The sequence below is a fragment of the Emydura macquarii genome, unplaced genomic scaffold (genome assembly GCF_026122565.2).
Source record: "Emydura macquarii macquarii isolate MOO-44397 ecotype Brisbane River unplaced genomic scaffold, CSIRO-AGI_Emac_v2 contig_3477, whole genome shotgun sequence".
Classification (NCBI taxonomy): domain Eukaryota; kingdom Metazoa; phylum Chordata; order Testudines; family Chelidae; genus Emydura; species Emydura macquarii.
In genome coordinates this window covers 4,042,474-4,056,992 of record NW_027133614.1, presented here as the reverse complement: position 1 = coordinate 4,056,992, position 14,519 = coordinate 4,042,474, and the positions used below count along the sequence as shown (strand labels likewise).

Below are 14,519 nucleotides of genomic sequence, written 5' to 3'. Positions count from 1 at the left end.
TATCAACATTTAGAGTTCGTTAAAAAACTGAGGGGAAATCTCTGAACATTTTCAGGATTTTTTATTTTTATTTGCAATTTTGTTTTATTAGAAATGTTCTGAACAGCTCCATCAAGATTATTCAACTTTTCCCCTCAGATCCACTGTTTGTTTTTTAATTTCCCTTCATTGTTTCTTTCTATACTTGCCAATGTATGTGACGGTAGAAGTCTGTCTCTCTGTCCCAGCTGAATTACTGGCTGAACAACCATAAAGTCCTGCATCTTTTGGAAGAGCCTTTTTGATTATCAAGGTTCCTTCTGGGGTCAACCTATATCTGGGGGGAAAAAAGAGTATCAACAAAATTCAGTAGTCACTGAGAAAACAGTAATATCATCCTCATGTAGTGGCAACACCATTTGTAGATGGTTTTCATATATGCATGTGTTTTGTATAAATAGTCACTTCCATCAGTGCATCTCAAAGTGCTCTGGAAGCATCATCAAATTAAGTCTTGCAACATCCTTGTGAAATGGGGTAATTATAATATCACCATTTTTAGATGAGAAAACTGAGATTAATGGGCCAGATTTTATAGTTTACCCAAATTGCTTCCCCCTCCCCATTTTTTTTTTGGCAGGCATTATTTGGAAATTTCAAAGGTCATTGGCGTTGGTAGGAAATTTTCATTCAGAACATTTCATAATTCTTCTATACTAATTCCTGAACACTACCCTCAATACAGAATACTACCCTCAAATAGAAAAGAGGGAAAGGCGTCAAACCCAGTACCATACCTGTCTGAGCCCATGATAAACATGTCATTGTGTGTCCAGACTATCTTTGGCTTTGGATAACCTGTTGCAGAACACATGATAGACACCTCAGAGCCTTCTGTAAAAGACTGATTCTTAGGTGATATGACAACTTTGGGTGGTTCTGTTGAAAAATAAAATGTAATAATGATATTGAAACTTCAGCTTGACTTTTATGATATTCAAGTTTGCAGCCATTTATAGAAAACCTTGATAATAATTACTCTACACTCTACACACTCTTCAGACATCCTAATGAAGGAAAACACCACTAAGAAAGGACTGGCCAGAATTTTTTCCCCATTGCTTCTTTTTTAATACAATTGATGATTTTCAGATCTGCATGAAATGAGTAACAAATCAGCAGTTGCTACTCAAAAGTATAAACAGTGATCATATATTTATAGAATCCCTTTTCTCTAGACTTGCTCTCAAAATGTTTCATATTATATACTTCTTAAATGAGAGATATGTCTTCTTGTAGACACCTCCCCTTCCAATCGTCCAACCCCAATTCATGGCGGAAGACACACATAGTTAGATGAAAAAGTAGTACTGAGATGGTACTTAGGTTACAAACAGAAAATAAACTCACATATCCATTTATTTCAATTTGTTTTAAAATATGACTATCCAAATCTCTTGAATGTAGCAGGTGTCAGTTTCACACGGTTTTGAGTGTCATTACTAACCCAAAACTTGAGCCAGATTTACAAAGAAGATTCACCAAGGCTGACAAACCTGGGCTGAGTTATGAGCAAGATGTGCCAATTTCTTATTTTGGATGGAAACTATAAGAAACATTGTCAAGTTTCACATGGCTTCAATGCCAAACCAGGCAAAGCTTAGTCGCTTCGGCTGTGTTTTGTGTGTTTGTTCCAACCCAGATGTCAGCATGAAATTCACAGGGTGGGAATCCACAGGAAGGGAGACTGAAGAAAAAACTATTAAAAATCTCTTCAGACTAAAACACCAATGAGTTCTGGATAACATCCCTTGACTATTTAGAGCTGGGGCCGTAAGCAGGGTTTAAGCAGCATTTAGGTAGCTCAGAGGCTTTCTGGCAGCCCTCTATACAGGGATGAATTTCATCCTGGGTGACAAAATTAAATACAGACTTGAAATGTAATATTTTTACATTAAATCACCATCAGTCATAGTGGAGCCAGTCTGCACGTGTGGTGTTGATGATACCCATTATGCTAGTGTTATAAACTATGAAGAGACTTTCAGAGGAGTAGTCATGTTAGTCTGTATACAGTAAAAACAACGAGAGTTCTGTAGCACTTTAAATACTAACAATTTTAATTTCTGCAGGCATAAGCTTTTGTGGGCTGTAACCCACTTCGTCAGATGTAAGGAATAGAAATCACATAGGAGGCATATATATACTGTGACAGGGCCAGACCGCACGGCTATGAAAGAGTGCTGGAGGGCATGTATATTAGCCCCAGGCTCCATAAAGCCCTCTTCCCTGGGTAACCCAGCTGGGGCTAATTCAAGACAATTGGGCCAATTAGGCCACCTGGAGCCTATCAAAGAAGCTGCCCCAGCAGATAAAAGCCTCCACTTCAGGCAGGCCAGGAGAGCTGAAGGGAGTTAACAGCCAGAGGAGAGGAGGCACAGAGCAAAGCAAAGCGAAGCGAAGCAAAGCGGAGCAGAGAAGAGCTGCCCTGCCCTGCTGCAGCGATAGCTGCAGGGCTTGGGACTATCATCCGCTGCTGCTACCACACCGAGGCGGAGAGGCTCCAGTCGGGCAAGGCTGAACAACCCCTCACGCCGATACCAGGGAGCAGGCTACAGGCCGGGGGGCCACGGACAAGCGACCCAGGGAAGGTAGTCGGTCTCAAGGACTGAGCAGGGTGAGATCACTCCTCACAGGGTCCCTGGGTCAGGGGCCTGGGGCAGAGGGCGGGACTGGGTCCCCCCCCTTCACTCCCCTCCCAGCCGCACCACTGGCGTAGCCGGTGAAGCGCAGGATCCACAGGGTGGAGCAGGCGCACCCCGCCACAATACACATACAAGGGAAGTAACAACAATGGGGAAGGTGGATGAAACAAAGTCCATTCAGTTAGAGTAGTTGAGGCCTATTCACAACCATTGATTAGGAGGTGAGAATGTGTGAACCGTGACAATTACTTCTTGTAATGAGATAACTATTCCAAGTCCCGATTCAGACCCAGTTTGATTGTGTCAAGTTTGCAGATGATTTCAAGACAGCCCCCACAACCTGAAGCAAATACTCACCAGCAACCATACACCCTACAAGAAGGCCAATCCAGGAACCTATCCCTGCAACAAACCCGTTGCCAGGTCTGCCCACACATCGACTCTAGTGACACCATCACTGGTCCTAATCACATCAGTCGCACCATAAGGGGCTCATTCACCTGCACATCTACTAATGTAATATATACCATCATGTGCCAGCAATGCCCCTCTGCCATGTACATTGGCCAAACTGGACTGTCACTACACAAAAGAATAAATGGACACTAATCAGACATAAAAAATAACAACATCCATAAACCAGTCGGAGAACACTTCAGTCTCCCAGGACACTCTCATTTGCAAACTTGACACAATCAAACTGGGTCTGAATCAGGACTTGGAATGGTTATCTCATTACAAGAAGTAATTGCCACTAATCACACATTCTCACCTCCTAATCAATGGTTGTGAATAGGCCTCAACTACTCTAACTGAATGGACTTTGCTTTCATCCACCTTCCCCATTGTTGTTACTCCCCTACTTCCCTTGGATATGTATATATATGCCTCCTATGTGATTTCTATTCCTTACATCTGACGAAGTGGGTTACAGCCCATGAAAGCTTATGCCTGCAGAAATTAAATTTGTTAGTCTTTAAAGTGCCACAGAACTCGTTCTCTCTTTTTTTTTTTTTTTTTAAATGAAGAGACTGATCAGAGTTATCGAAGCAGCTCATCAATGCCCTAGACTGATTTCTGCACTGAAGTCAGCAGACTATAATACAGTTAATTATGGCAAGTGATGAATATGCTCCTTTTGCAACAGAGCCTCACATGCCTTCATGCACTTTTAGGGGAGAATCATCATCAGCTGATGGATTATCAAAAGGAGAGGAATCTTTCAGGAGTAGCTGATGATGATTCTGGTTAATGCCTTCTACAGTTAATGTTGTATTTGTTTTCCCCGCCACTATTGGATTAGCAGTGTAAGGCTTGAGATGGTTTTCAGCTAACAAGTTATAGGTCGAAACTCATTTAAATGGCTAACGAGCATACTTGATCCTCAAGGACAATGGCTCGTGTAAGCATCCGATAGCTCAGGAAGCCAGATGTCCTATTAGTGATTCTAATTCCAATGGGAACAGCACATTTGCTTTTAGAATTTCTGTCTCACCTGCCACCTATCTGTAAGGACATCCACCTTCTTCCTCCACCCTACCCCCGCCCCGAGTTAGCCCTAGGATCCTTCATGTAAGTAGAGTGATTAAAATGTCTCTGCATGTATGTAACGACCATTATCACTGTCGTTCTCTCCGGATGGGACAATGTCTGTATTTGTAAGTGATTAGATAAAAAATTTAAAATGTACTATGCAATCGATAAGAAAGCGTATATAATTGACCACTGTAACACCATGAAGTTGAAGCTGATTTATCGTATCGGTATCGGTATCGTGAATAAACCTCTTCAGTATTGTCTGTGCTGCCTGATTCTTGGAGAAAGAATCCTTCGTGGTTCACAGCAGCATTTGCCTCCATTGCTGCAGCCCTTGTGACAATTGTGTTAACTGCACCTGTCTTTACAGACGGTGCTAGTCGTATACCATCTGAGTTTTAATACATGTCCCTTCCAGAGATGGCAACCCTCCTTGCTGACAACCACCAATTACACTCAGGTTTATGCAGTTCAGCTATTAAGGCGAAAGTCAATTTCAAGAATTTCAATTACAAAAACAAGGATGTATACTGCTAAGAGAGTCACTCCGCAGTTAAAGCCAGGCTACAACTGTTGCTAAGGGTCACACAGTACATAAATGTGTAGCACACATTTGTGATGACATCATCCTTTGGGAGAGGGTGGGCTCTGCACTTGTGCTGGGAAATAAATATACACACACACACACACACACACACACACAATTGCTGACAAAGTAACAGAGCAACAAACAGAACAGAAAAAAGAGATTTTAAAAAACTAATCATCTGGGACTTCAAGCTCCTGCTTGGATGGTCACAGGCTACCTAATCAGCATGGGCGATTGACAGCAGCATTCTCACAGTCCCAATCTTTGCCACAGCAATTTTTTTTAAACACACATACAAGAACTTGTCAAGAAGAGCTGTAATTTACAGGTAACACACAGTGTGATACATCAATGTGTATCAGACAGAATTTACTCTCCCCCTTCCTTCCCCGTCAGAGAGTAAAGAAGGCCATATATGGCTACATTTATATATATGGGGGGCCTGTATTTGCTTCAAATGGAAGAGACTGCCAAATAAGACCCAGGGTGAATTACATATTTTCAGTGCTCAATTTGTGCCGGGGCTTGCTAAGGCTGAATCCCGGCACCTTTAGGCGTGGCGTTTCGTAGCCCCGGCAAAGTTTGGCTTGCTGCATCAGTTATGAATGTAAAAAAAATTGCTTGAGACCTGGGGCACCTCTTTCATTACAGATTAAGCACTGCATGTTATTTTATTGGTTGCTTGAAGAAAAGCATGTAAATATTAGCCTAGTGCTAATATGAACTATGCATGTGTGTGTGCGATAAGCACAGTGGACATAAGGTTGTGATGATATGTTACTTGCATGATTAATAGCATAACTCTTCCTAATTTAGTCACTGGAGATCCCTTCTCAATTAGTTTAAGAGAATTCCAAGAGAGTCAATTTACAGGATTTACAGGATAAATTTCACATTCTTCTCTCTGCATCCCATCTGATGACCTGCATCCCATCTTTCCCTAACACATATCAGGACCAATCTATATTTCCTTTTTCTAAAAAATAGAAGTAGTACTCTACATATTGTTACAGGGCAGAAATAACATGTAAATCCTCCTTATTCATAGTACGTGGTCATTCAATCAGTTAACTACATGGCAAATGTTATATAGTGTTAAAGTGTTTATTATATTATTGCAAGATAAATGCATGACAGTTTCTATCCTCTGAATCGGAATAGAGATTACAGGGTAATCACTTAGGGTTATATCCAGCCAAAGTACCAACTGGTCAAAGTTCATACTGGTTTATAAGGTTAAACATTGACATGTGGCCCCTTTGATACATGATTGCATAACATCATTGGCCATTTTCACCAATATTGTTTTAGTAAACAAATAATAAGACAGCACTTGTATAACACTTTTCTTGCATATATTTCAAAATACTTTAAAGAGGTGGATATTATTGTCTCTATTTTACAAATGGAGAAACTGAGGTAAAGAAAAATTAAATTACTTGCCCACGGTTAAACAGCAAGTCCATGGCAAAGCTGGGAATACCAGGAGGTCTCCTTAGAAATGATCTGACTTTTAAATAGAAAGGTCTATCAAGTAAGTCACACATTAGGGGCAATATAGGTTGGCAAGGGCATAAGCACTATTAGTCAAGTCAGATTCCTATTTGAGTTAACACAGAGCTGGTACCTGCTATAGGCTGATGATACTCCTGGACCACCTTGGGTTGTAAATATTAGCCAACTAAATCTTGTTACTCCTGCAGAGTAGGCAAGTACATACTACCACCACTAATACCAGAAGCTTTATTTTTTGCAAAGATCAGAGATGCCACAATAAATTTCCCCAAGAATTCTAAAAGTATTTTTGAAGTTCAGTTAGTGGGAACATCAGCACATAATTTTAATTCAGGCTTTTGGCAGTGTATGTTGTCTAGTGGTTAGAGTAGGGGAATTGCAGTCAGCATTTCATAACTGTGTCTGACTCTATCAAGGATTCATTCTGTGACCCTGGACAGCGCACTAAGTTCCATAAGCAAAAATACATGCACAGTTACATTTCCAAAGGTAACCACATTTGCATGCACAGAGCAAAGAAATATTTAGGGCAGCAACTGATTTACATGCACAGTTTCAGTAAATGTGGACACAAATTGTGGTTTTGCAAATTCTTATGAATTTTTCCTCATGAGTCTATGGTCTCCTTTATTAAAGTTTTGACCTGAGCCTCCCAGTTCTTCTGTTTAAAAATCTATAGAATGGATCTAACAACACTGTCACAACCTGAATGTGGGCAATCTGAACAAGTGGGTCAGGGCAAAGTCACCAGCCAGCCAGAGTAAGATTACCAGGGGGCACAATCCGAAATTGGACCTAGGGAAGCCATTTGTCCATCTTAAAGCCAACAGTCCTAGTTTTGCAGAACACTGGTCCTGTCTGATAGTGTCTTAGCACCAGATTTGTCCAGTGAAAATGAGAGGAGAAGACTGTGGACAGAAGATGATGCCAGCAGAGGCAGAGGTGAGGGTGCATGTGAAGTAACACAGACAGGGCAAGCTCACACAGACAGACTAATGTAGGCAAAGACAGCTCACAGAGCTCTATATATCACTAACTCCCATTAAAATCTTATGCTGGGCCTCTGCAGAGGGTGAATTTCACCTGAGGATTTCAGGCTCCATTGTTGTCAGTACCAGATTTTTCACTAGCACTAATGCTCATTAAAACAATTTCAAAAAGTTAAAATAACTATTTTTGAAAGCAGAATAAGTTTTAATTTTTAAGTATGGAAAGAATCTATTAATAGAATGGGAAACAGATGGCATAATAATGTACAGTATGAACAAATTGTTTCACAAAAATATTTTTTCATTACTTTAGGCAACCTTTAATCATGTTCTTTCACTGTACTTTGGAAAAACATACTTAGATAGTATTAATTGAAACAGCATTTGTACATAAGCATATGATTCTTTAAGAAAACATGAAGAAGGCCTGTCTGAAGCATGTGAAGTACCTTAGCGATTCAGTATTTCTTTGTGGTCTCTTTACTCTCACAAATAACAATTCTTTGTAAAGTTGCATGATTTAAATTGTTCACGACTAGCAATGCATAAACAGAGATAAACCATTTAATTTTGTCCAGATCAAAAGCTATCTCACAAAAATGCAATTGTTTTAGTGGCTTTCATAGACACTTTGCAAATTTTGCAGATAGGGTGTGATTTTTGCAAAATTCACTTCTACTACATACTGACCACACTAACTAAGCAAATCTCAGTCCTGCAATCTGGCCTAGTTCAAATCAAGCAGAGCCCCATTAGCTCCAATAGGATTTCATGAGAACATCAGTATCTCCCTACATGGATCAGAAAACAGGATCAGGGCCACTATATATTGGTCCTCTCTATAGGCCTGAACCAATCCCCACTGAAGTCAATGGAAAGAGTCCCAATTAATTTTAATGGGCTTTGGTTTAATAGTATATATATATTCAGATGGAAGCAAATGTGTCTCATATGTTCTAATTTAAGTAGTGGAGGTCTGTACTTTGGACCAGAGGAATCATCTGCTCTTATAACCATGAAGCTTTGTGTGCATGCAACATAGTGATGACTGAAGTTCTGAATGGCTTAGATTTGTTAAAAGATATTTAATTCTGCATGTGTAAGTGGCAGAATGGAGGCACATGACTTTGATCTTCAATTTTTTAAACATCTGCAGTATGTTAGTGTCATGAATGCACACACCAAAAACTATAATAAAATCAAAAGCTGCTGGCAATAGATATTAACATATGTATGTTGCTGAGAGAAAAGGGAGAATGGAGTTAGGATGATACTGCGCATTCCCCTTTCCCCACAACTGGTATTTCTACTTTGAAGTCAGTTCTGGCATAGAAACCAGGTTGGATCCATTTCTAGGAAAGAGTATCTTTATTCATATGCACATACACAGTCAATACATTTTCAAAAGGAATCTTTCCCACTCATCTGACTTGTATTATCTTAGTTTAGATCTATTTTACCAACATGCATTGGGTTTTCTATGGTTTAACATTAAATATTATTATAATATTCCACATTTTTGGATTGTGAACTAGATGAAAACAGCTGTGTAAAAATAAGGCACAAACAGAAAAAGTTCAGCTACTGTTGCAGTGACAGGTCTGAAGAATGAACTAGTTAAAGTATGTATCAAAATCAAGCAAAAACATTTATTAGATTCATGCAGAAGTCTTCATTATTGAGTAGCCACATTGATTGTACCATGGGCCATAACAGCATGCACCTAATTAAACAAAAAGTACAATCTTTGGGAATAGTTCTCCTATTCTGATGCATGGAGGATGCAACAGAATATTATTAGTTGCTGAAAAATTTAATGCATCTTTTGCAAGAAGGGGAATCATGGGAACATTAACATAAAAGTGTCCTGTATCCACCAGTATTCCTCTAAGGCCCTCTCAAAACCCTGAGGATTACTTCTTCTATCCTCTTCTTTCCTATGTCCTTTCCCATACAAACATACACATTGTGCTAACTATCCTCCTGGATGAGGAGACCTGGTTCTTCCAAAGCCAAACTGGATTCCTGAATTAGCTGTGGGTTGTTACACAGAACAACATGAGGCACCAGAGCACACGCTAACTCTAATGTCACAGCAAGGAAAGACCAAAGTCTGTCTCATCCTTGGCTCAATGTATGGTAATGTGTAATGGCATTTGGGAGGAGAGCAATTGGCCTATCCTGTAATCAGTCTTCTATTTAAATTTTATACATACTTCTCAGATCTCCTGCATTTACCAGACATCTCACTTGGGGAAAGTCTTCCTAGCTATGTCCCACTATTCTGCTGAGCTCTCACTAAATCCTTCAATGAGCTTCTCTGTTCTCAAACATGTGGAGGAAAATGCTGTACAGTGTTATCTCTTACCTTGTACTATATAAAGGGGACACAGCAGAATGCGGATGCAAAGAGAGGAAACACTGCTTCTACAAATGTCTCTTCAAATAAAAAGCAGAAGAGCTTTGCCCATGCCCGTAATTTTATTTTTTAATACAAACAGCCTTGCCAAGGCTTGTGAATTTGTGAGTTGCATAAATTTTGGGATCAGGTAAACACTGTAATTTCACTAACAGCAACAGCTGCTATTTGCTGCCACCGGATGGTATGTATTGCTGTGCTTTAATGAAGCAGAGATAATCCACTCCTGCAAGTTTTTACTTTCCACTTTTGCAATGTCACCTTGAGCAGGAAAAAACAACAAGGCAGAAGAGGCACATGGCAGGGAAAAAAGGAGTCTTGACACGGGAAAGAAGATTTATCACCAGTCTCCAGCTATAGCAGAAGAGAATCTACTGTCCAAGACACACATACTCACCAATCTTCACCCTACAGACAGATGAAGCTACATCTACTATTCACTTTCTGCTTGCCTCTAAGCAGTACCTACCTCAGAAACCTAAAATTAACCATTGTAAGCATTCCTTCGAGGCACTGAACAGAGTACAGCAGGGCATAAGAACATAAGAACGACCATACTGGGTCAGACCAATGGTCCATCTAGCCCAGTATCCTGTCTCTGACAGTGGCCAAGTCAGATGCTTCAGAGGGCATGACAAGAACAGGGCAATTTTGAATGATTCCCGGTTGTCTAGTTCCAGGTTCAGGTAGTTGGAAGTTCAGGGACACCCGGAACATAGGATTGCATCCCTGACCATCTTGGCTAATAGTCATTGATGGATCTATCCATCTATCTATCCTCTATCCATCTATCTATCCTCTAATTCTCTTTTGAACCCACTTATACTTTTGGCCTTCACAACATCCCATAGCAATGAGCTCAACAGGTTGATTGTGCGTTGTGTGAAGAACTTCCCTTTGTTTGGTTTAAAGCTGCTGCCTGTTAATATCATCAGGTGACCCCTACTTCTTGTGTTATGTGATGGAGTAAATAGCACTCCTCTATTCACTTTCTCCACATCATTGATTATTTTATGAATATCTATCATATTCCCCCTTAGTCATCTGTTTTCTACGCTGAGCAGGGCACAGTGCAAATAGCAGGTCTGGCTTGTGGAGACAGCACATTCTCCCTTAAAGTCAGAGGAACTGTATAACAGAATGGGAGGAGTAGCAGGGGGAGTGACAACAAGACCTTAAGAGAGCTCAGTGGGAAGTGAGAGAGAAAGGAATTCCTCTTATAATAGCCAGAAGGAAGAGGGACAAGCCCCCATGTTATTGTGAGGCTTTTGGATATATTTCTGCTTACATTTTCAATCTACAGTGCATAGTCATTGGGAGATGAGATAGGAAGACGCCAAGAGTGAAAAAATTAGAAGATAGACAAACAGAGCATGGTGATATTTAGTGAAAGAGCTCAATATGTTTTTTACGCCAGTCTCATGATTTTAGATAGCTGGGAGAAGGAATCTATCCTCTTCTTACTTAAATGCACAAGGCTTATCATACTATATATAAAATCTTGACCTTTTTTTCAAGTCTTCTAGGAAAATCACACTTTGTAAAGACCAGAAGAACCTTCTTTTCTCCTTTCTATTTTTAAGACAAAAAAATTATATTTGCATTACTACCATCTTGTCCCTAAAATGGTCCCCTCTGGCCCAGATTGACACACTCTAATGAAAGGCAGCCTGGGGAAATACTTAAGAAGTGCTGCGGAAATAGGGAGCATGAATAGGCAGTGGCTCCTGCAACCTCTACTCCTCCCCCCTTCAAGTTACTAGACAGGAGCAAACCTCCCTATAAATTCTAAAGGACGGTCACCCTGCCCCAGAAGAACAGGAGTGACAGGTTACAGAGAATCAAAAGACTACACCTCTGAGAAGACTACATCTTTTCTGTGGATAAGCAGAGAACTTCAACCTCAAAAGCTTTAGTATTGTTTCTCAGGATAAGTCTACACTACAATGCAACAGCAACACAGCTACAGTGCTACCACTGTGCTGCCATAATGTAAACATTTGCTATAGCAACAGAAGGGGTTTTTCCATTGCTGTAGTTAATCCACCCCTTCGAGAGGTGGTAGCTAGATTGATGGAAAAATTCCACTTAATTACATCTCTCGGATCAACTTAAGTTTTAGGTTTAGTCTAGGCCTCACAGTAGGCACTTCCTAACCTCTTTTGAGACAGATGCTGTATGGTCATTGTCCGATTCTGTTAACTGGATCTGTTGATCCCTTAAATCTTTGCCGGCTGCAGGGCTGCCAATCTGACATTTTTCAAGAGTGTTAAATTCATACCACATTTTTTTTTTTTAAATAACCATTTTCCCATGCCTCCGAACCTTCTTGTACCAACCTGGATCAGAAGCAGAAGCTTTAAGGTACCATAAGAAACGCTGTTCTTGAATTTCCTTTTCAAAAGGAAGAAAAAGTACTAAACTGAGAATCATGCAAGAATGCTAGTTCCCATGATACTTCCATTTTTGCAGAGCAAGAGGCTTGGATATAGGTCAGAAAAGCCATGCAAGGGCTAATTCAAACCACATCTCTGAACCTGATCTGCCTTTCCGCCATCCCTTTAAGTTTTTCCTCTTAAAACACACATCTTTCAAAAAGCCTATGAACTCCAGTTCTTCCCCCTCCCCCAAGCAAGTGCTAAACTGACAATACAGAAAACAAGGTTACTTACCAGTAACCGTTGTTCTTTGAGATGTGTTGCTCATATCCATTCCATTATAGGTGTGTGCGTGCCCAGTGCACAGATTCACGGAACTTTTTTCCCTTAGCTAGCCCTGTAGGGTCGGCTCAGGCGCCCCCTGGAGTGCCTCGCTCATGCCGTGGTATATAGGGCGTTGCCGACCCCGCGGGCCCTCAGTCCCTTCTTTCTGCCAACTCCGACAGTGGGGACGGAGGGTGGGTGTGGAATGGATATGAGCAACACATCTCGAAGAACAACAGTTACTGGTAAGTAACCTTGTTTTCTCTCTTCGAGTGATTGCTCATATCCATTCCATTATAGGTGATTAAATAGCCATACCTTGGAGGTGGATAGGGTCCTCTCTCGTGTCCTCTCTCGCCTGTTGTACAATGGCGTAGTGAGACATGAAGGTGTGGACCGACGACCAGGTCGCTGCTCTGCAGATGTCCTGCAGGGGCACTCTTCCCAGGAAGGCCACAGATGAGGCCTGGGCTCCGGTTGAGTGCGCCGTCACAGCTCCTGGAAGCGGTACCTTCGCCCGCTCATAGCAGGTCCTGATACAGGCGGTGATCCAGGTGGAGATGCGCTAGGTGGAGACCGGTCCACCACTGCCAAGAACAGCTGTGTTGACTTCCGGAACGGCCTGATCCGGTCGATGTACTAGGCCAGGGCTCGTCTGACATCCAGGGAGTGCCATCTCCGTTCCTCCTCCGAACCGTGCGGTTTAGGAAAAAACACGGGGAGGAAGATATCCTGGTTATAATGAAACTGAGACACCACCTTAGGCAGGAAAGCCAGGTGGGGTCTCAGTTGGACCTTATCTTTGTAGAAGACCGTGTAGGGGGGCTCTGAGGTCAAAACTTTTAACTCCGAGACCCTCCTAGCCAATGTAATGGCCACCAGGAAGGCTATCTGCCAAGAGAGGATGAGCAGCGGGCATGTAGCCATGGGCTCGAAGGGGGGTCCTGTCAACATGGTGAGGACCAGGTTCAAATCCCCGGGAGGCACTGGATCACGGACCTGTACATATAGCCTCTCCACCCCCTTGAGGAACCTAACTGACATGGGGTGGGAGAACAGGGATCATCCTTCCATTGGCTGGTGGAAGGCCGAAATAGCCGCCAGGAGCACCTTCAGGAAGGCCAGTGCTAGACCTGGAGCTTTAGATGGCGCAGGTACTCCAAAATCGCCTGTATGGGTGAACCGCTCAGTGGAATATCCCGGGATTCCGCCCAACAGGTAAAACGCTTCCATTTGGCCCGGTACACCACCTGAGTGGAAGGTTTTCTGCTGCCGAGCAGAACGTGCCGGACCTGCAATAAGCAGGCTCTCTCTCCCTCTGTCAGCCATGGAGTCTCCATGCCGTCAGGTGGAGGGAGTCCAGGTCCGGGTGCAGCAGGCGACCCTGGTCTTGGGAGAGCAGATCGTAGCGCCTCGGGAGTGGGATCGGCGGATCGATGGACAGGTCGAGCAGCATGCTGTACCAGTGCTGCCACGGCCAAGCTGGCGCAATCAGTATCATGTCTGCTCTGTCCCTCTTGATTTTCAAGAGGACCTTGGGTAGGAGCGGGATGGGGGGAAACGCATACGTGAAGGTCCCCGTCCAGTCTAGAAGGAACGCGTTGGAGAGGGAGCCCGGCTTGCGACCTTGGAGCGAGCAGAACCTCGGGCACTTCCTGTTCCAGGACGACACAAACAAGTCCAGTTGGGGAGTTCCCCATTTCCGGAAGATTGAATCTACCACCTCCTGGTGTAGTGATCAATCGTGGCGGGGTAAGAACGACCTGCTGAGGCGGTCTGCCTCGTTGTTCCTGACACTGGGGAGGTGAGAGGCAGAGATGTGGAAGTCGTGCCTCATAGCGAAGTCCCACAGTCTTGTAGCCTCCTGGCATAAAGCCGAGGAGCGCGCTTCCCCCTGCCTGTTCATATAGAACATGGCCGCCGTATTGTCCGTGAGGACGTGAATCATCTGCCCTTCAGGAACCTGAGGAAGACCTTGCAGGCCAGACGGACTGCCCTCAGCTCCCTGACATTGATATGGAGGGCTCTTTCATCCGGCGACCAGAGCCCCTGGGTGCTCAAGTCCTTGCTGATGTGGGCCCCCCA

General features: G+C 42.6%; 1 protein-coding gene across 6 annotated transcripts in view; it reads right to left on the bottom strand.

The window, feature by feature from the left end:
* Positions 1–14,519, bottom strand: part of HMCN1 (hemicentin 1) — a 291,595-nt gene that overhangs the window by 161,988 nt on the left and 115,088 nt on the right. For all 6 annotated transcript variants that reach the window (XM_067535110.1, XM_067535114.1, XM_067535111.1 and 3 more), the window contains exons 12-13: positions 777–918; positions 189–316 (exon numbers count right to left, since the gene is read on the bottom strand). In XM_067535110.1, coding sequence (XP_067391211.1) covers positions 189–316; positions 777–918 — 270 coding nt within the window. The remainder of the gene's footprint in view (positions 1–188; positions 317–776; positions 919–14,519) is intronic.